Source organism: Eptatretus burgeri, chromosome 5, assembly GCF_056783735.1.
Source record: "Eptatretus burgeri isolate ZD-2024b chromosome 5, Ebu_testis_v1, whole genome shotgun sequence".
Classification (NCBI taxonomy): domain Eukaryota; kingdom Metazoa; phylum Chordata; class Myxini; order Myxiniformes; family Myxinidae; genus Eptatretus; species Eptatretus burgeri.
In genome coordinates, this window is record NC_140965.1 from 33758853 (window position 1) to 33781542 (window position 22690).

The 22690-nt window shown below is 43.8% G+C and overlaps 1 protein-coding gene across 6 annotated transcripts in view; it reads left to right on the top strand.

The window, feature by feature from the left end:
• The window catches only part of LOC147026195 (flavin-containing monooxygenase 5-like), a 95676-nt gene extending 73497 nt beyond the window's left edge, over positions 1-22179 (top strand). For all 6 annotated transcript variants that reach the window (XM_085881337.1, XM_085881338.1, XM_085881341.1 and 3 more), the window contains 4 exons: positions 9764-9957; positions 14697-15055; positions 15242-15314; positions 19614-22179. In XM_085881337.1, coding sequence (XP_085737463.1) covers positions 9764-9957; positions 14697-15055; positions 15242-15314; positions 19614-19965 — 978 coding nt within the window. In that variant the 3' untranslated portion in view covers positions 19966-22179. The remainder of the gene's footprint in view (positions 1-9763; positions 9958-14696; positions 15056-15241; positions 15315-19613) is intronic.
• Positions 22180-22690: the final 511 nt, after the last annotated feature.

Sequence of the window (22690 nt, forward strand, 5' to 3'; positions counted from 1 at the left end):
AACTAAATAATAACAGGTGAGGAATTGGCAAAAAAGTTTTTGGCCAGATTTACATCAACGATTTATTTCTTGTCGTTAAGATTAGGCTTTCCAAATTAGGAGCTGATACAAAGCTTGGGGGGGGGGGGGGTAGGAGAGAAAAGAAAGGGCAGACATAATACGCATGAACGAGAGGTGAGTTCCAAAAAAAAAAGATTCCAGTTACCTACAGGGGTAAAATATGCTCGTACTGAGATGCTTACTTTATTGAACGGTGGGATGGAAGGGCAGGATTGGATAAGATTAAAATACTATTCTGTGTGAGACAAAATGAAGACACTCGCTTTTGGCGAAGCGAGGAGGTGAAAATGTGATTAATGACAAGCAGAAGGCATTTATCCATATTATGAAGCAGGAGTGTCTGTCTGTCCGTCCCTGAACTACACCCTCAGTTTTGGGGCTCGCCCTGTCAAACCTTTTGTGGAACGTTTTGGCGTCCCAGTGGATGTCCTCAGGTGGGTGGGAGGTTTCATAAATTTTTCAATACAATTATGATTTTTATTTTCGATCCATATGAAGTGTTTTCTATCCGCCCTTTCTCGCTGGCAGATTAGTCTGTATTGAGTGTCACTTGAGAATGGCGTCTATATTTGTTTACCTCATGAGTGTTTGTATTTTATAATATTAATAGTATAGTATTTGTGATTGGAATGATGCTGATGTGGAAATAAAACATAGAGATTGAGTTTAAAGCAGAATGAGGAAATTACGTGAGGGTTTCCACCCATGATATTTGCGGATTCGGCGTTTGCAGTTTCGCCATTGTGACATCACAGAAATATTACCGACCTTAAGTCTGTTGGGGTCAGCTGCAGTAAGTTTTTTGCTCAAGTCCTTCATGAACCGGCTGTCCAGCCCCTTCCCATGCATAGCACGGGTACCTCACCAATTTGGAATAAAACAGCAGGACTTCAGTCAGACAATGATCAGTGGAAGAGTAAGTGGAGGTGAGTTAAGAAATACAATACACTTCATCGATGTATAAAAAACGAAAATACAGTCCCAGAGGCGATGAGTCAGTCCGTGAAGATTACATGCCTAGGAATCACGTCCTGTTTGAACATCAGTTGCAGCCGACACAAACGTCGATAAATTACGAACTATTGGAATGTTCCTTTCACAATGAAGCTCTGTGACCATTTGTCTATTAATTCTGTAGCGTTGAACATCACTGACTTCATGCACATAAGTCTATCAATTACATACTAATGGGATGTACGTTTCGACGCTTTAGACTGATGAGACCCCTTCAACCATTGAAGACCCTTTAAGACCCCTTAAAACCCAAAAGTCCCAGAACACCGAAGGATCCAAAAGGTTCTGAGGACCTTTTAGACCCCTCAGACCGAAACACCATTTTGACTCCTAACACCCTTCAGACAGATTAGACAGCTTAGACCCTTTACCATTTAGACAAACCGGACCTTCTATATTACAAATAAATATAATATCCCCAATATCTATCTGTAATTCCAGCAATCTCTGTGTGTGTGTCTGTCTGTCTGTCTGTGACCGCTGTTTCTCGCCAACCACTGGTCCGATCTGATTGAAACTTGACAGGAATATTGCTGGGGACCCGCGGATGTGCCCTTTCAAGGTTTGATATTAATCGGACAAGTGGTTCCCAAGTTACCGCCATTTATCTGTCAACCAATGACAAGACATGGTGCTATGACGTCACGAATGACGTCACAATTCATGTTTATTTATTTATTTATTTTTGCACGATTGACGTCACAATTCTTCTTCTTCGTTTGGTATGACATCACAATCGATGCTGGGTACCTGAGTATGTGCCCTTTCAAGGTTTGATATCGTTCTTCATCCGTTTCAGCTGTTTCCCAAGTGTTTCCCAAGGTTTGAAAGCTGTTTTTTCCCAAGGTTTGAATTAATTGTTCAAATTATTAATTAATCCCAAGGTTTGAATTTTCCCAAGGGAAAGAGCTGTTTCCCAAGGGTTTGAAAGCTGTTTTTTTCCCAAGGTTTCAATTAATTGTTGTGCTTGGTAGACATTTGTGAATACATTTACAGAGAGAGGGGTGAGAGAGGAGGGGGAGAGAGGCGGGGAGAGAGGAGAAGGTGAGAGAGGGGCAAGAGAGGGGGGTGAGAGAGGGGAGGGAGAGAGGGGGTGAGAGAGAGGGGCGTCACATATTCAAGGGAGCGGGAGAGAGGAGGGGGCGAGAGAGGGGGGTGAGAATGGGGGCGAGAGAGAGGAGGGGGAGAGAGGAGGGGCGAGACGAGGGGGGGGGGCGAGAGAGAGGGGCGTCACATTTCTTCTTCTTTGTTTGATATGACGTCACAATTGACGCTGGGGACCTGAGTATGTTTCCCAAGTTATGGCCATTTATGATACGGTTGATCCGATTTAATTGAAACAATGCCCCAATCCAGTCGTCGTTTACGAGAGCGAAGGAACGAAGCTGCACATACTGGCATGCACCTACGGGCCCGCACTAGTTAAAAATAAATTTGGACAAAAGAAATGTTTGTATTATGATTGGTGTAAATCATGATAGCACAGCAAATCTGTGACGTCAATCTCTGCAACGACGTGTGGAGAGGTAAGCGTAGCGAGCCAATCCACGGAAGTTGAACATAAAAATCTCGCTCATAGTACAGGCATTTTAGCAGAAATATTTGGTCAACCTCCCACAAATTGCACAAAAGCAAACTCAACAGATTTTGATTCCTGGATATGTCCTCAGTGACAGAAAAAAAAAGTCCTAAGGGATCCTCCGGGGGGGGGGGGGGGAAGTCCTGAAATCATGGAAATCCAATATGGCCGCCACCCGGCTTTGTGGAAAAAGAGAAAATTGTAAAGATTGATATTTTAATATGTAAATATTTGTTTTTCTGCATTCTCATTGTTTCTAGTTATGGTCAGTATATTTATATACAAGAATAATTATAAAAACGTGAAATGTATTGAGGATAAAATAAAAAATTATAACTTTTTTGTCAAAAATGTCAATTTTTTTGTCCCAAAAAAAAAAAAAATTACCTGATACTGATTTTGGCTCCTGGACAAAAAAAAAACGTTGAAGACACAAGATGAAAGCAAGTCTATGGCAATACAATATAATTATGTAAATCATTGAAACATGAGAAAATTCACAATTCCACTCGGGGCAATCACATCTGCCTAATGAAGGTTTCAAAATGAAAATGAAAATTCGCATTAAACTCAGAAACTACATCCATTATAAACTTACTGTACATGTTGAGAAAAATCAAGCGTATTAAAGTTAGAACTCGACAATGTTGTCGTCATCCTCATCATTGTCACATGGAGTGTTTGTGCAGCCAGAGCCCCTGCAGTTTCCACAAGCTGGAGTGCACTCAGCGTTGTGCTTCTTGCATGTGCATCTCTTGGTGCTACATTCAGCCTGGCAGTTGCACCTAATGACACGTAAAATCTTTTCAGGAGCTGGAGCAATTGATGTCTGAAGTGGCACAAAACCCTCGTCACACTTCTGCCAACCCCAGTCTGTGGAAGAAGTATGCAAGTCTGACGTCTTGAATCGAATCAAAGACCACCTTCAGAAGCATGCCGAGTCTACAAAGATATCTTCTAGAACTTCAGTGCTCTGGGTTCAGTATATGGACATGCTATACATTCTACGCAAATACATCCGGGCAGAGCGCACTGGGAACTGGGCACTACATCTACAGGCCATCCAGGAAATGCTGCCTTACCTGGCAGCCTCGGGCCACAACCTGTATGACAAATCTGCGAGGGTGTATCTGCAACAGATATCCAACCTCAAAACTCAACATCCCAATGTCCAACAACGTTTTGATGAGGGGTTCCATGTGGTTCGACGAGGTGATCGCCTGTGGGCAGGTCTTTCATCTGACCTGATCATCGAACAAGTTCTGATGAGAAGTTTGAAGACCAGCGGGGAGCTCACACGAGGAGGACGAGGAATGACAGAGCAACAACGGCTGGTATGGCTACTATCAATGCCTGCCTGTGCAGAAATAAACCAGGCAATGCAGGAGCTCACAGGTGTGAACTACAACATTGGAGAGCAGAAGAAGGGCATGACCAAGGCAAGACAATCTCGTGACTGGAAGGACACACTGTCAGCTCTTCAGTATTTACAGGAACGGAATCCGTTCAGTAGTGATCCACATCTGAGGAACATTGCCACTGGAGTTCATGCACACCCCACCGTCAACATGGATACAGCACATACTGTTGGAGCCAAAATATTGAAATCTATGGATGGGAAAACACCTGCCGAGTACACATTTAAGAGGAATGATAAAGTTGTCACCCTCGGCATGAAGTTATCTGTCAAGATTGATGGAGAGCAAGTCCAGGTTGACCCACAACTCCTCTTCCAGAGACTGATCACTGTTGCACAGACAGCAGAAGTACTGGAGTAGGCCTTCAAATATGAACTGTGCAGCTATCCACCAGCCCTCTTTGATTCCTCTCTTCAGCTCCGAGAAGCATACAAGCCAGTCTTTGAGGGTTTTGTGCCACTTCAGACATCAATAGCTCCAGCTCCTGAAAAGATGTTACGTGCCATTAGGTGCAACTGCCAGGCTGAATGTAGCACCATGAGATGCACATGCAACAAGCACAACATTGAGTGCACTTCAGCTTGGGGAAATTGCAGGGGCTCTGGCTGCACAAACACGCCATGTGACAATGATGAGGATGATGATGACATTGTCGACTTCTAACTTGAATACATTTGATTTTTCTCAACATGTATAGTAAGTTTATAATGTATGTAGTTGAGGAGTTTAATGCGAATTTTCATTTTCATTTCGAAACCTTCGTCAGGCAGATGTGATTGCCCTGAGTGGAATAGTGAAATTTCTCATGTTTCAATGATTTACATATTTATATTGTATTGCCATAGACTTGATTTCATTTTGTGTCTTCAACATGTCTTATTTTTTTTTGGTCCAGGTGCCAAAATCAGTACCAGGTAAATATTTTGTTTTTCGGGACAAAATATTGACATTTTTGGACAAAAAAGCTATAATTTTTTTATTTTACCCTCAATACATTTAACTTTTTTATAGTTATTCTTGTATATAAATATACTGACCATAACTAGAAGCAATTAGAATGCAGAAAAACATATATTTACATATTAAAATATAAATCTTTACAATTTTCTCATTTTCCCTGAAGCCGGGTGGTGGCCAGATTGGATTTCCATGATTTCAGGATTTTCTCTCTGGAGAATCCCTTAGGACTTTTTTTCTGTCACTGAGGACATATCCAGGAATCAAAATCTGTTGAGTTTGCTTTTGTTGCAATTTATGGGAGGTCATCCGACATTTTGACTCTACTATCACACACTTTATCAAATATATCAAGCTTGTATTTATTATGTCTGTCAAAAGGATGCACCCAAGTAATTGCGTGAATTGTGCAATCATGCCCCACTTGTGTACACATTGTCATGTCTGAGGCTCATTAACGTGTTATGCCTCAGTGTCGAAGGACTTATGAATGCTTCTGCAGATTTTCAAAACGTTTCTGTACTGTATTCGGTTAATTTAACTTATGGTTACCGTTCCCCAAGGATCATTCAATAAAAACCGAACCAAGCGGTGGGACACGCACAAAAGACGTAGGAAAGAAAGATGTCTCTTGTAATTATAAGGGTATTTCTTGTAAAGGGAAGAGGGTGGACGAGACATTGCCATAAACAATATGGACCAAGCGATCAACTGACACAGATAGAAATGAGGGGGCACCCAAACTTATGTACATTCGACACTAATTGTGTGTGTCTCCACCATAACTCAAAAACGATGAAACCTCGCAGCCTGAAATTTTGCATGCATACTTGGGGAACTGCATGCATACTAAAGGAACTCTAAGGGAGTGTAAGAGTGAAAATTGGGTGTTTTGTTTAATGAAAACACCCCTTTTGAAGACGATTAATGGCCTTATTTAGTTATATCATTTATCAGGCACATCGTCGACCACCTTGCTCTCGATGGAGTCTTCAGGCACATCCTGGGTTACCTTGCTGGGGTCTGAAGCCGCCATGTTTTTTGGCCTGCTCAACCATCCCCAAATTAGGAGTTTGGAGCGATTTCATGCATTATGTGATGCGATTTTCCACGATGTACTCTCACTGATTAAATTGTATCATCGAAGTATTATTTCGGTTTTGAGGATGGGATATCATCCTGACTAAATAAGTGTCAAAATCTGTTGTGAAATCTGATAATTTAATGAAATAACAAGTCTTATAACGAAGCCAATATACCTATTTATTTTAAGCAATCAAGGCTATTTTCCTTCATTCTCCACACACACACACAAAAATGTGAAATTTCCAAAGCATAATTTCCTTTTTCTACTGTTTGGAGAATTATATTGAGTGAACAAAATATTTCGGAACATGTCAAAATTAACAAGTTTCATTGAGCTACAGTGTATGATTTAATGCACTCACGACTAGACCTCGTGCCCTGTACCAATTGAAGAGCAGGTGATACCACGTGTACCGAACGGATGTACCACGTGACACATGCACAGACAAGCAGTCAAGATGGCGAATTATATGTAATCTTTATTTCATGGGCGATTGAACTTTACGATGTCTCCCTGGTTGTCTTGAATTAAGCTGCAACCCTTTGGTAGATTGTCATTATTTGAACGTTTTCATTTTATTTCATTAAATGTTGCGTGCGTGTTGAATACCCGCTTTAAAGTTAAAGGGATCCCACATGATATGCAGCAACAGCCTGACCAAACATTCCTTATGAACCATTTAATCGGAGTGCTTGCATAAGTGGCTTAAGTACTCCAATTGAGGGAGTAGTCGATCGTGGTACCGCACGACGTCTTTCTGACTGAATCGTTCACGCACTGCAGACGCTTTTGCCTGCCACGTCACTGAGCTAGTGCTTCGCGCTCCACCGCCCACTCTGAGCGAATGCTTCGTCGCCCACTCTGAGCGAATGCTTCGCCGCCCACTCTGAACGAATGCTTCGCCGCCCACTCTGAACGAATGCTTCGCCGCCCACTCTGAGCGAGTACTTCGCACTCCACCGCCAAATTAACGAGTGATTCGCGCTCCGCCGCCCACTCTGAGGGAGTCATTCGCGCTCCGCTGCCCACTCTGAGGGAGTGCTTCGCGCTCCGCCGCCCATTCTGAGGGAGTGCTTCACGCTCTGCCACCCACTCTAAGGGAGTCCTTCGCGCTCCGCCGCCCACTCTGAGGGAGTGCTTCGCGCTCCGCCGCCCACTCTGAGGGAGTCCTTCACGCTCCGCTGCCCACTCTGAGGGAGTGCTTCACGCTCCGCCACCCACTCTGAGCGAGTTGTGAAATAACACCCAATTTCTGAGTCGTTTGCTGCATCAACATGTTTTCTAAATCACTGAGCCAACTCTCTTTTTCCACCTATCATACGCTGCTGTTTATAAAGATTAATGTTTGTGATCATCTCCGTGAATAACTGTGTGTGTGTGTGTGTGTGTGTGTGTGTGTGTGTGTGTGTGTGTGTGTGTGTGTGTCTGTGTGTGTGTGTGTGCGTGCGTGTGCGTGTGCACATTTATATGTATATTTTGTTACGGCCATGGGTACCGAGTGTATTATGAGGGGGATAATCCCCGTTTCGCCTTGGAAGAGCCGGACCTGGGGGCCACCGCTCACAATTAATTTTGTGGTACGGTGAGCTGCTTTAGAACCACGAACGCCAATCAGTTAACCACGAGTTCCAGTGTCCACCATGTAATTTACCTTGTAACTAGAGGTCACGTGGCTTCCAGAACGGGGAGCTTGCCCTCGGCGATGCACCACTCTTATCTTGATTAGATATTAAGTCGGGTGGCTGAGCATTTATCGCTGGTGCATGCTGACTATGACAGGTTAATTCGTTTGGGAACAACCTCCCAGTCTATCTAGGTTCGGACAATGTTGGATCAATGGAAGGAAAGGACAAGCACGGACAGGTTGAAATGTCAACAAGGAATTTATTGATAAAGAAAAAAGAAATGAACTGAAGAACTTTTTATTTCCTCGTGGTGAAAATAGGTAAATTCAAATCAATCAAAATAATCTCAAACAAAAAGACTTAAGCAGGCATTGATAGAAAAACAGAAAAAGAGCAGATACTTATCACTCTGCCTTACTTAACGATTAAACACGAGACAAGGGTACCCAGCAGAGAATTCAGGGGGGAAAAGAAATCCGGTCTTGGCTTATCAAGGCACAAGTCGTCGTGTGTCCAATAAAATGTCCCAAAATGTGTGAGTGTGCCTTGGTCTGCTGCTCGCGCTCTGCCTCGCCGTGCACCCACCTGCAAGCAGGCTCGAACACCAATCAACGTCACCCCCGGAACCAGGGACGCCAAGAATCAGGTACGCCAATAGCAGGTCCCGAGCAGAACCAGCAGGAACGATCCAACCGTCACCCACCATCAGGAGCTATCAGGAGGCGTAACCAACATACAGTTGTAAGTAGCTGAAAGGCTGTCACCAACTCACCAGCTCACCAACCAACTGACAGGAAAGCTGTCCTCCCGCCATTTTTATAGGCGACCAGTGTGGGCGGAGCCCCAAGCAGACTTCAGCCAAATCCACCTTGCCCATTGGCGCATCGCTACACGTCACCTCCAACCGTAAATCTCGCGATCATTCCTTCCTCGTTTAGCCCGACACGAACAAGAGCCAGCCAGCATCTAGAGAACTGCCAAACGTCGATGGAAAAAGGTGGACGTCAACGTCAGTGAAAGAGGTGGGTGTCGAACGTCAATGAAAGATAGGTAGGTGAGGTAAATGATCCTCAGCTGTATTTGACTGTCAGAATAACCATACAGGAAAAGCCCACGGTGTGCTTAATCAAATGTCCTATAAGTCCAAAGTGTAAATAAATCGTCTCCCTCCAAGCCAATGTGTCCCGATGGAAAGGGGGTACAATGAATCTCAGTTGGGCTAACGACTACCTCGCATGCATGAATGTGTCATTAACAGAAAAAGGCCATCCCATCAGAAAGGGAATCTGTTCTATACCCTTCTCCAATGCATCAAAGTTAGAATCCTGCCAGACAAGGAGATGGGACTATCCTGGACATGCATTTATGGAAATAGTTGTCCGAGGACCTAAATGTCTGCATGCATTAGTCGGATCCGATTCTGAAATCCATAACAATATATTATTCTCTGCTCACATAATCGACTTCTTCTTCTTGCATATCACAGCTTTTGATTGCCTGTTCGCTTTCATTTTGTTGGGGTGTGACTATACAACTGCTGCTGTGCTCCTACACCAGTATACTGGTACTCATTTCGCTGACCTTGGAAGGATGACAGGCTGTGTCAACACCACCTGGTGTTCATTCAGCGCCAATGGGGCTCGAACTCAGGAACCTAAGACCCCAGGCCAGCCATCTTAACCACTAAGCCAACACCAGGCTGATATAATCGACCAAAACTCCACCCAGAGAATATCAAAATGAGAAAACTGGAAATATGTGAGCACTGGCTGTCTGTCTACAGAATCTAAAGACGATTACAGAAAAGTTTACACTGATAAATCAAACGTCCAAAGCTGGAAATAACAAGAAAATTCGTGTCGTTTTTGCAACATACATTCAGGCTTCGTTAGGAGCATATGAAGAAGTCAAGATGATTTTTTTTGCACTTTAGGTTTTTTTGTTGTTGTGTAAACTGACATGCATGTAAACATGGTCTCGATCTGTTTCACAAGAACTAATTTTCCATCATCTTACCCAACAGGTTTATTTGAGCACACGACGTGGAGCCTGGGTGATCAATCGGATTTCAGACAATGGTTATCCACTCGACATTGTTGTAGTTCGTCGCTACCTGAACGTTCTCCCTATCCCTGAGGCTCTGATAAACTTTCTTGCTGAACGAAAAATAAACAGCCAGTTTAATCATACCAACTATGGTTTACAGGCCAGTCACAGGTAAGTGTTGCTTTATTTTATTTTTCTTTAAATGATCATAATTTTTGATTTGCACTTCTTACAAAGCACTACGTAGTTGGGTTTAGAAATGTGTGGCCTTTTTCCTGAAGAAATGCATGAACTATTTTGATTAAAAGCTGTTTTTTTGTGTGCAAAATGGCCATGACGTTTTCCATATTTATGATGCAATTAAGTTAAATTTCATTTTGGTTTCCTGACCGAACCAAAAATAAGTGACCCAATTAATTCGAGCATCTGTTTCTTTATGCCGTCAGCTGATGAGGATCACCAAGATATGTCCCGTTTACTGTCACTCCTGGCAGCAAAAACCTCACAAGCTGGGAGTCATCTCCTCCCCCCCCCCCTCCTCATGATGAACGCTCATGCAGTCTGCTGGGAGTCGCCTACATGCCAGACCAAAGTTGGCAATAGGTGCTGCTCAAGTGATAACCATGCACCTCTGGAATGACTTCCTGACCGTGCATGATCTTACCAATCATGATGTGGCCTTTGCAAGGCACACACAAATTGATAAGTTGGATTTCTGAAACTTCAGTTCAATGACGAGAACAATCCGATTGGATTTTGGTTCAGGTCCAGATGCAGATCTGGCCTATCAATGGGATGTAAAACATAAATTGTTCAGTCTGCTAGAGGGTACCGTTCTCATTTTGCGCTCTACTGAGTACCATTCTCATTATTTTATGGTTTTCCTGTCCTATAAAATCCCATCACTTGTCCTTGACAGTGATTTCAGCTTAAGTTTATAATATTCTTCGGATACAATGTGCAAATAATTCTGCCCGATGAAAAGTCTTCGGTACACATTCCTTGTTTTCCATGGGACAAGGTGTCCATCACAATGGCACATGTTTGCTGTGTACAGAGACAAGATAGAAGTAAATAGACACCTTAAATTTATTCATTTCATCTGTATAAAGCAAGTTTTACTCAGCAATTTGTACTAATATTCAACTATTTATTGGCAGAAACGAGGTCCTGGGTCTTGTACGACAATTAACGATGCCTCGAACCCAGGGAACAAACAAACGTTCCGATTTTCAAAGAGGACGAATTGTTGGCTAATCAGAAGGTGGAGTCGGCCAACGTCAGCAAGCTCAGATAGCACAGAACCTTGGCATTCCGCCTTCTACAGTCAATCGGGTGATTGTGCAATTCACCAGGGAAGGCAAGGAATCCACAGCTTCCCATTCTGGTCGATCTGGGCCCTCAGAAAGGTGTCTTCAAGCTGTCAAGCGGTCCATTGAGAAAACTCCCCATTGCAAGGCAGCAGATGTTGCAAAGGAGGTCCAAGTTAGCTCAAAACTGCCACATTGTACTTTCATCAACTGGGCTACTTTCGGAGAGCAGCTCGGAGAAAACCTCTTCTTAGACCAGCCAACATTCAAAGGAGAAAGAAGTGGGCTGATGAGATGGCCAACAGACCCTTGGAGTTTTGGCAAACGGTAATTTTTTTTCAGATGAGTCCCAATTTGCTCAATTTTCTGAAAGTGGACATGTATGGGTCTGGAGACTTCCCAATCAAGAGTTCTCTTTGAACTGATTGCAGTGAACTGTCAAACATGGTGGTTTTTTTTTAGAGATGGTGTGGGGAGCAATCTGGAGCGCTGGTCGGTCAGAGCTTGTGGAGTGTGTTGGCAACATCAACTCCATGATATAATTTCTATCCTTGAGGATGGACTTCTCACCATCTTCTCTAGTACTCAGATGGTTCCAAAAATATGGAAGATGGAGCTCCATGCCACACTCCAAAAAATGACCAAAGAATGGCAGGACAGAAATGGGAACAAGCGACTTCCATGGCCAAGTCGGTCTCCTGACATGAATCCATTGAACATCGCTGGGCCATATTGGATCGAGCTGTGTGGAAAAAGTCCAGGAAACCAACATCATGGGCAGAATTTCTGAACCTTTTGCAGAAGCCTGGCCAGAAAACCCACAAGAGAAAAATTCAGAACTCATTAGTTCCATGCCTGAAAGAGTAAAAGCGTTGAAATCTGCAAATGGCAAGTCTACCAAATACTAGTGTAAGTCTTAATATGGATCAAATGTTCTTCAAATGTTCAACAAAATAAATTCTTTAAATATCATGGCGTCTTTACTTCTGTCATGTCTCTATACTGTCCCGTAGAAAAAAAATACACCAATTGTAATGTAATACTGAATCTCCTAAAACAAAGAATCCGTTTTTTTTTTAATAATTTCTATTGTAGAAAACTTTAAATTTGGTGGAAAATTTAGAAAGCAAGACAAAAACTGGAAATTGAAATCGATCTGAATAACCCAGCCAAAGACATACTGTCATGGTAAATTTGAAAAGGATGGTTAAACATTGGTCTTAACATCAATTTTGAATAATATCAAGTTTCTTTCGCTGTCAAGTGAAATCCTGAAAGGTCGGCTCGAACAACTTCCACTGAATAAAGATGGAATAAAATGAGTTGCCTTATTTTATAATATGGTCACTGACAAGGACTAATTACTCCGAGAGGAGAGCGTGCTTTGTAAGAGACCACGATCACAAGTCACCCCTAAACTTCCTGCAGAATCTCACGCCCAGTCGTGTTACCATACACAAAAGCCCGAGTGCGAGCAGGTACTGTGCCGGCGATTATGCAACAGACTTTAGTCAGTCGGCCGAGCGGAACCAATGTCAGATAACCGATCACTGCTGGCCAAACACCTCGGCAGTCTTACACCGCCATCAAAACAGACAGAATAAGTCAGGACATTATTTCTTGAGGAAATGGCTTTTAGTGGCAGTCATCAAAATGCAAGTACTTACAAGGACAGAGAACAATGAAATGACATGCATGTGCAACAACTAATGACAGCATGTGTACTTTCTCAAATTATCCCCTGCATGACATACCCGCCTTCAGAACATTTTCCGTGACTTAGCACTGTACAGTATGCTGGCATCATGCATCCGATGTGGAAGGGAGAGGATGGGTGATTGGCAAGTATGATGAGATGAGTGATTGGTGAGATGAGATGAGGACAGAAAGAGATAGATGGGGATAGATCAGATCCCTGCACACCTCAAACTTGTTGATCCTGGCTCCCATGTCCAGACTGAAACCGGAACCCTCTGTGCTCCGCTCCTGCTTCCCGTACATCCGCAGCTCCAGCATTTCCCCATCGGCCAGTGACATCACTCACACCACGTCTTCAACTTGTCAATTGGCGGGATGCCTGGGTGAAGTATAAGAGGCGGAGGATCCAGCTATGCAGCCAGCGGATGTGGGCTTGTGAAGGTGAAGATGCACAATAGCAGAAGGCGAAGAAACAAGGAAGACAGCGAAAGGACAGAAACAGAAAATGCGAGAAAGAACAAAGAAAGAAGTACTAAGTGTGAAGCAGACGATGAATGGCGAGAAATGAATAGACGAATGGGAGTAACAAAAAGAAACTCTTCGGGTTGGATTCATGCCACCAGAGAACGTAGCTATTGAGTCGCTCCAAAGTCTGAATGAATGAGAAAAGTGAAAGGAAGGACAGAGAGAAGGACGCAAAGGACCCTTGTGCGTGTGAATGAATAAAAAGATAGTGAACAGCCCAACACAGTCCGGAAACCCTCTCAAGCTCTAAATTTCTGAGCTTCACTCTTTCTCCCCCTTTCTTGAAAGAGGCTTTCTGCTCCCCTTTTATCGAGCATCCAACCCTCTTTGATTAATCCTCGCCCCACCCCCTCATCCATTGGAGCAGCCACCTTCGGTTTGGGTTTTGGCACAATATAATTTTGCAGGCGTTCATGATCATGAAACCTGTTTGAAGCGGTTTCAGGGGCGTCTGAGGAAAATGTCCCTCTGATGCTGTGAGATACGACAGATGGCTTGTAGCATGATGAAAATGACACATGACACATGGGATATCTACGACACAATCACAATGCAGACCTATCAACACAAACTTTAAATAATTAAACTAAACGGTATACGATGAAATAACTGCTTCAACTATGTGAGGATCTCTTTTGGACTCCTCAAAACCGTAACAATACATTCCAGAGACCATTCCAAATGCTGAACATCTTTCGCATGTTATTTATTTGTTTTGAAGTTGCAGCTGTCACTTTTATAGTATCTCAAACAACAATTTAAACATATATCTATTTGCTTATGCTACTTTACCCTGTGTAATGACCTCCAACCTTCCAACAACTCACAAACACAAATTTTCAACACAGTAAAATGAAAGAAGGTATGCATATCTCAAAACACCTCTGGAGATGTCGATTGAGCTGTTATCAAGGATGATTGATGGTCGATAGCTTCTCTGTGGGGCAGAGCCAAGATGGAGGGCTGAACCATGGCCAAGTCAGGCTTCCTTCCTATCTTGGTCAATAAACATGAAATTCTGAGCACTGGTTCAATACAAGAGAGTTTCAGTATTTTAGTGTGTGGCCAGAAGTGTTTTAAGGAAGGTGGTTTCAGACGTCATCTCATCGGTGCTTTCTTTCAGCACTTAAAACCCCATTATTGAGTCTTCGTGAGCAGGTGCGGTTTATAGCGACAATGTGATGGTTATGCTGAAAATGTTCGACATGGGTTCAAGAAGCTTGTAATCCAAATCCTTCAGCCAGATTTTAATAATCCACCTGTGGTATGCAACCATAATAGTCCTCACCACTTGCTCACCAACTCAATGAGCATGTTGACATGATGTATCCATTCCTGTTTGATACATGAATCCCTAATTGATATGTGTTTGCACAGATTTAAAGGTCAGCATCCAACAGTCAATGATGAACTTTCAAACCGCATCATTAATGGCAGCGTGATCGTGAAGCCAAATGTTGCAGAATTTTCAGAAACGGGTGCAATATTTGATGATGGTACTGAAGTTGACAACTTGGACTTCATCATATTTGCCACTGGCTACTCCTTCTACTTCCCCTTCCTCGAAGTAGATCACACACTTACTGTACGTGGAAACGTTGTTTCTCTTTACAAGAATGTGTTCTTACCATCCCTGCCTCAACCAACACTCGCAATCATTGGCCTGGTTCAACCCTGGGGAGCAGTAATGCCCATTTCAGAGATGCAGGGCCGCTGGACTACACGTATCTTCAAAGGTGCCACTGCATACCTACATATACTTTCATTGAAAAAATGGTAATTGGTGTTACACGATCATATTTGAACTAACCTCCTGCACACCATATGGTGGTCAATGTTAGTGCTTTATTTGTAATGAGTTTCACACATCTATTTGGAAGTAGTTTATCGTTTGTTTGTTCGTTTTTTCAATATTTTTGCAGGATTGGCAAAATTGCCAGATTCTACTACGATGAAGAAAGATATTACAGAAAAAAGAGAAGCATTGAAAAAAAGGTAAGTTGCAATCATGATAAAATAAATCTTTCAAATAATACTTTACCGTAAAAAGGCACCACCGTTGGCTTGGTACTCTTGTCCTCCAATAAAAAAACAAAATAAACAAAATATGTTTAAAAAAAAAAAGTCTTATAAAAACAAAATATTCTTATGGATTTCAGAATCTGTTCCGACTAATGCATACAAACATTTAGGTCCTCAGACAGTTATTTCCCTCAATGCATGTCCAGGATAGACCCATCCCCATGTATGGTGGGATTCTAACTTTGATGCGTTGAGAAGGGTATAGAATAGATTCCCTTATGGGATGGCCTTTTTCTCTTTACGATACATTCTTGCATGCGAGATAGCCGTGAGCCCAACGGAGGCTCGTCTATCCCCTTTCCATCAGGACACATTTGCTTGGAGGTGGACGATTTATTTACACCTTGCACTTACAGCACATTTGATAAGCACACTGCAGGCTTTTCCTGAGCAGTTATTCTGATGGTCAAATATGCCTGAGGATCATTTACCACACCCACCTCTTTCACCGACGTTGACACCCACCTCTTTCCATCGACGTTCAACACCCACATCTTCCATTGATGTTCGACACCCACCTCTTTCCATCGACGTTCGACACCCACCTCTTCCATCGCCGTTAAACGTCCACCTTTTTCCATCGACGTTTGGCAGCTCTGTGGATGGTTGTTGTTGACTTTTTATGAGCGCTTCACGTTTTCGCTCAGTAATTCTGGCAAATGGCTGCTTTGTGCCGTTCGTCCAGTCGCCGTTACAGTGCCGTTGCAATGATCGCGAGATTGGTAGTTGGTGACGTGCAACGATGCGCCGAATAGGCAAGGTGGATTTTGGCTGAAGTCTGCTTGAGGCTCCACCCAGACGGGCTGCCTATAATAAGGAGGAGAGGACCATTTTTTGGTGAGCTGGTGGCAGTTGAGTTTGCGTGAGTTGGTGACAGCTGGGCGACGACTATTTTCAGCTCCAGTCAGTTCCAGTCAGACGGTTGGTGAGCTGGCGGCAGTTAGTGACAGCCTTGCAGCTCTGATCGCTTGTGACAGCCTTACAGTGCCTCACAGCTGTCTGATGGTTGTGGCTCCTGACGGTGGGTGATGATTGGACGGTTAATGCTGGTTCTGCTGGAGATCTGTTCTTGGCATCCCTGGTTCCTGGGGGTGAAGACGTGACATTGATTGGTGTTCAAGCCTGTTTGCGAGTGGGTGCACAGCAAGGCAGGGCACTGGCAGCGGTCCAAGGCATGCTCACACATTTCAGGACGTTTTATTTAATGTACGACTACTTCTATTTGATGAGCGAGACTGGATTTCTCTTCCCCCCCTGAATGATCTGCTGGGTACCCTTGTCTCATGTTTAATTGTTAAGTAAGGCATAGTGATAATCATCTGCTCTTTGTCTCTTTTTCTATCAATGCCTGATTAATTCTGTATTTGCTTGAGATCATTGCGATTGATTTGAATTTCCTTATTTTCACCACAACGAAATAAAATTTATTTTTTCCTTGTTGACGTTTCAACCTGTCTGTGCTTGTCCTTTCCTTCCATTGATCCAGCATTGTCCAAATCTAGATAGACTGGGAGGTAATTACCAAACTAATTAACCTGTTATAGTCGGCACGCACCAGCGGTTAAATGCTCAGCTGCCCGAATTAAGATCTAATCAAGATAACATTGGTGCTTTGCCGAGGGCATGCTTCCCATTCAGGAAGCCACGTGACCTCTCGTTAAATGGAAAAATTTGACGGTGGACACTGGAACTCGTGGTTAACTGATTAGCGTTCGTGGTTCTTAAGCAACCCATCATGTCACGAAGTCAATTGTGAGCGCTGGCCCCAGATCCGGCTCTTCTGAGGTGAAATGGGGATTAACCCCCTCATAATACACTCGGTAACCATGGCCGTAACAATATCTTTATTTCAATCATTAAAGAGTTTGGTTATTACGCTTTACCAAAATACCTGGAACAGATTACTTGTCTTGACTTCTGCAGCAAAATATTTTAGACTTGCAGAGTACTCGCCCTTCAGGCGATCTCGTTCCAAATCATGCAACCCGTTCTTCTGATGCATATATCTTTTATTCGGGCGGTGTATAGGCAACTGTCAGCTCTGTATAGGCACAAAAAATAACCCGGGTTACTTGCAAGAACCAAAAACGTACCTACTGAGTATAATTATTTAAAACACCTCACTGCAATGGAAACCATGGGGACAGGAATACTGCACTGCAAATGGTGCAGACTTGTAATACCCTCCAACACATGGCGGCAGCGGTGACACATGATACACATTGACAGAGAGAATGAATGATGGCTTAAATATGCGCGTCTTTTTTTTTCGAGATCAGATCACAGATGGCCGCCTGGTGGCCCTTTGTTGTTGTTAAAAAAAAAACTCCGATGTTGAACACGTTCTCAACCATTTCTCGGACATGCATATACCGATGTTGTTTGATGTAGAAACTTGGCACACATAATGAATGAGTGTGGACCATCTGTACAGTGTTTGAACAACACACAAGGAATTAGAGGAGGCATGCTGGCCTTGGTTCAACCACTACCCACAGTCGGGCAGGCTGCGTTGGCACAGGACGAAGGCGAGTTTGCATCCACGGTCTTTCAATGGTCCTCAGAACAGTGACAAAGTAGAGAGATGTCTCTTTCAATCTCAAGACGTTTTTTCAGCTCTAATGAAATTGGAATTCCAGATAAGGTATTATCGTGCACCGTCCATCCATCTCCCATTTCGATTTCTCCGGCCATACCGCAGAGCCGATTTGGCTGAAATTTGGCCGCAACATTCCGCTCCTGACTGGTAACGGGGATTGCAAAGTTTGTTCCAGTCACATGACGCAGTTGGTCAAAATGGCTAACTCAACAGATTTGTTCAAAAATCTTCTCCAGACCCACCAGTCAGAATGCTCCCAAATTTGGGTGACATTAGGCCAGGGTTGGGATGTTAAATTGTGGAGGTCATGCCAATCACTTGATCGGAAGTATCAAAATGGATGCCTTTGTCATTTATTAGGAAAATCGTGTGAATTACTTCAAAAGTCTTTCTCTTCAGACCCACCAGTCAGAATGCCACCAAATTTGCATTTCTACATTAGGCCAGGGCCCAGATAAGTGACAGGTCCAGTGGGCCTATTTTTTTTTCATCTTGAACGACAAGCCCCAGCACACACACGTGCATCCACGGTTTAATTTCCTCAGGGCCCGCCTTTTATCACAGCAGCCCCCCCCCCTTTTTGGCCGCCCACTAGTGGGTGGCGCCACCTTTCAGGATGTCCCGCCACAGTCAAGGCTCCACAACTCACAATCCTCAGACCTGGCTTGAATTCCTTGGCCAAATAGCTTATTTAATTTCCCTTCGAAGCATGTATCACTTTCTTATTCAGTCCTCCACCCAGTCCACCTGACCTCAACTGTACAGAAGGTCCACACAATACAACCTTTGCAAAACTTCCCTATGGTTGACGATCACTGCCCCCTCTGCACGTATTACAATACAACTTGACTTTGACAAATCCCTGTTACAAGCATAAATGTAATCTATTCAAGCGCACAGACCAAGATATTCTTAACACATTCTATCGATGGATCTCCCTCCCCATTACACGTTGCACTACGTTTCATCACCAGTTATCAGAGTAATGTGAAAGTGAGCCGAATGTGTTAAACAGTTCAGTAAGTTCACAACATGATGCCGGATTTTAGTGAGACATGCCCAAATGATGGTGGACGATTGTGAAAAAGCTGCCGTCACAAATTCCAAGTTCTGTGGAGTTTTATGTGGCCATCGCGTGGCACTCCTCCAGGATTAATGCCTCAACCTTGGCAAGTTTGGGGATCATCGCATATGCTTAACGTGTTGACATGGGGTTACTATCAAGGAACTCGCGTCCACGCTCAAAATCAGCCGCCCATTTGACTACTGTAGAATATGAGGGTGCATACCCTGGATTATGATACATAATACATGGTTAGGTTTTCTAAAAGAAAAGACCCATATTATCGATCACGTCATAATTGGATGGGTTTTTTGTTTGTTTATTTTTTTTTTACCCGAGCAAAAGAGGATATTGAATTTGGGTCCGTTTGACTGTCTGCAGATAATGTGCTAACATAGACCACAATTGACAGATTATCTTTTTTCAACTGAGTACTTCCATAAAGTATCCACAATTAGAATGCAAGTAATCTATAAAATACAAACTACAAAACCACACAGAAATCGTGGTGAGAGTCTGCAATATTAGCTGTTTCTTGTTTGTTTTACAGGTACGTGGACAGTCAACGCCACACTGTTCAAGTGGATTACATCACATACATGGATGAAATAGGAGAGTTAATAGGTGTCAAACCTAGCTTCCTGCCTCTCTTCCTTCGAGACCCAGCCCTGGCCCTCTCAGTCTTCTTTGAGCCTTGCACTCCATACCAATACCGACTGCAGGGCCCCGGGCAGTGGGAAGGAGCAGCTCAAGCCATTCGCACCCAGTGGGACCGAGTGCTGGCTCCAACTCGCACACGAGTCACAACACTTCCTTGTCAAGACTCAGGCATACCAAGCAAACTGTTCTCCATTTTGTCACTAATTGTAGCCTTGGCTCTGGTCCTGTGGGTTGCACTGTAATGAAAGCAATGTAGACAAATTAAAATTGCATCGCTTTGTGATTTTGATCATAGATTGCACAGCAGGTATTGCACGTCATTTTTCGCAGTACTTTGGCTCTGAATTTGAAAGCAAATGCAGTAACTGAATCCGCAGCAGTGAGATAATTAAACAGTGAAGCCACTTCAATAATTAGTGTGTCCTTCCATCCATTCATCCATCTGTCAAAGATGAATAACAACCTAACCCACCATGTTTGTTTGTTTTGAGTTTGTTGTTTAGTTTTTCTTGTTTAGTTTGTATTAGGACAGTCGGGACGTCACCGTCAGACCACCCACGGTGCTACATTTTAAAGGGTGCAGCCGCTGCTTCACTGCACCACTTCCTTTGGACATGGTGAGATTTTTAAGCGGTGAAGCCATTTAATTATGTAATATTGGATGTCCTTCCATCCATCAAAAATGAACAAACTTTCTAACCCAACATGTTAGTTCCAAAGGTTAATTCTAATGGTTAAAAAATAAAAAAATAATAAAAAATGAAATGGGCAAAACCGAGAAACGAACAAATGCCAAACTGCACTGCTTCCTTCGGATATGGGTACGATTTGTTTTTTTTAGTCTGTCTGCCTGTCTGGCAGTCAAAGAAAATTGGAAATCTATCCAAACAGGAAACATCCCGTTTTTAAGGATGTCGTGAAGGGCAAACATGCACGAAGAACTAATGTAATGTGTTTAAAAAGGTGGAGTTAAACACGGTGCTTCCATCAACAGCGGTGAACTTCCAAATTTTGTTTTTTAACAACCTTTAAAATCTTAATTTTATTTCAATTGAATTATATACTTGAATAATGAAGAACACAAATCGCCTTTTTGGCATTTTCATAAACGTTTTGGTTCACAGTTCTTGCACAAAATATTACAGCATTTTACATCAATTCGACCAATCAAATTTATTACTCGACGACCCTATTCATGTCCTCTTTTTCTCAAGACTGCATTGGGTAAGGTGTTCTATGAACTCCAGTTTATAGAAGAAAAATAAAATGAGTGAATCAGCGCTAATCAGAGGTGCCCGGGCAGGCATGCGGGACCAACGCCACCCTCGGCCGGTCATCAGGGCACGGCCCGGGGGTTCTTGCAAGGCAATTCACGATGCGAAGCTCGGTGTGGGCGATCCATTTCATGTTGTGATGTCGGAGCAAGACATTTTCACGGCTTGGGGCCATATTGCCGGAAGTGGAATGAAGCGGTTTCCGGCCATCGTGGCCGGGCCGCACGGGGGGCCGGGGCCAATCAGCGCACCTAATTCTGGTGACGACATCACTTCGGGGTGCCCCCCCCCGCCCCGCGGGGCCTATAAAGGTCGGAGCGGGGCCTTCTCTCTCTCTCTCTCTCTCTCTCTCTCTCTCTCTCTCTCTCTCTCTCTCTCTCTCTCTCTCTCTCTCTCTCTCTCTCTCTCTCTCTCTCTCTCTCTCTCTCTCTCTCCCTCCCTCCCTCCCCTTCTTTGCCTCCCGCATGCGCTAGACTTTGTAATCGCCTGCTCTCTTCCCTTCTTTGCCTCCCGCACGCACTCGACTTCCTCATCGCCTGCTCTCTTCCCTTCTTCGCCTCCCGCACGCACTCGACTTCCTCATCGCCTCCTCTCTTCCCTGCCTTGCCTCCCATACGAGCTGGATTTCTTGTTGTCATCGCCTGGAATCCGCCCTTCTTGTCATCGCCTGGACTCCACCCTCCCAACTCAAGTCCCTCATTCACAACCGATGGTTGCGTCGCATTCTCTGGACGATGCTTTGCACGAATTGCCATGAAGCGAGAGACGGTGTGCCAGCTGTAGGGGAGGTATCGCACCATGGAGCATTCCCCCCAATTATATTGGTGGCTTGTTCGGGCAATCCATTGCAAAGGTACCGAGAGACCGTAGCCTCAGCTCCTCTCACTTCTTGTTTCAATAATTCTTCTTCATCGGGTGTGCATGTGTGTGCGTGTTTGTGTGTGTGCGCGCACGCACACGCCTTTGCGAGTTGTCCTGGCGCCTGTCCACATAAGTAAGATTGCAGAAGATTATTATTATGATTATTTTGGGTTAAGTCTGCTCTGTGTCTGCTTTCGTAAGTTGCATGTACATTGCAGCACCTCACACCTCTTTCTCTGCCTGCACAACACACCCAAATAAACAATTCCCCATGCCACTTACCTTTCCTCGCTTGCTTGTAAATAAATTATTAGAAATGTTCCCAGCTCGTTTTTGTCTTTTCTTGCATTGATCCAGCATGGTCCGAATCCTATCTGAGCCGGGAGTTTATTCTCAACAATCCGTTCCTTTTAGCTGGTATGTACTTAGCAATGTCGCTCAGCTGCATCCGATCCGGTAAAGTGATCCGGTTTGGACAAGACGTACCGAGGGCGTGTTCCCCGGGAATTAAATCACGTGATTAATGAGGTAACCCGGTTCATCCATGGACAGCAGGACCCTAGGTCACGCGGTTGAGTTATTGGCGTTCACGGTCGATTAGCGACCCGCCGCGTCACGGAATTATCCATGTGCGACGGCCTACAATTCCGGGGAGTCTGGTGGGAGCCGAGATCGCCCCCCCCCCTCGTCCTGCTGGTTTTCTCACCAGACTCCGGCCCACAACAATATGTTGTCATGGAGAGATCTTCCAGGCATACAATAGGTTTGGTCTGGATGTATAACAGAACTGATAACAGTTTTCATGCGATTTGCAAGTATTTCAGAAAGAATT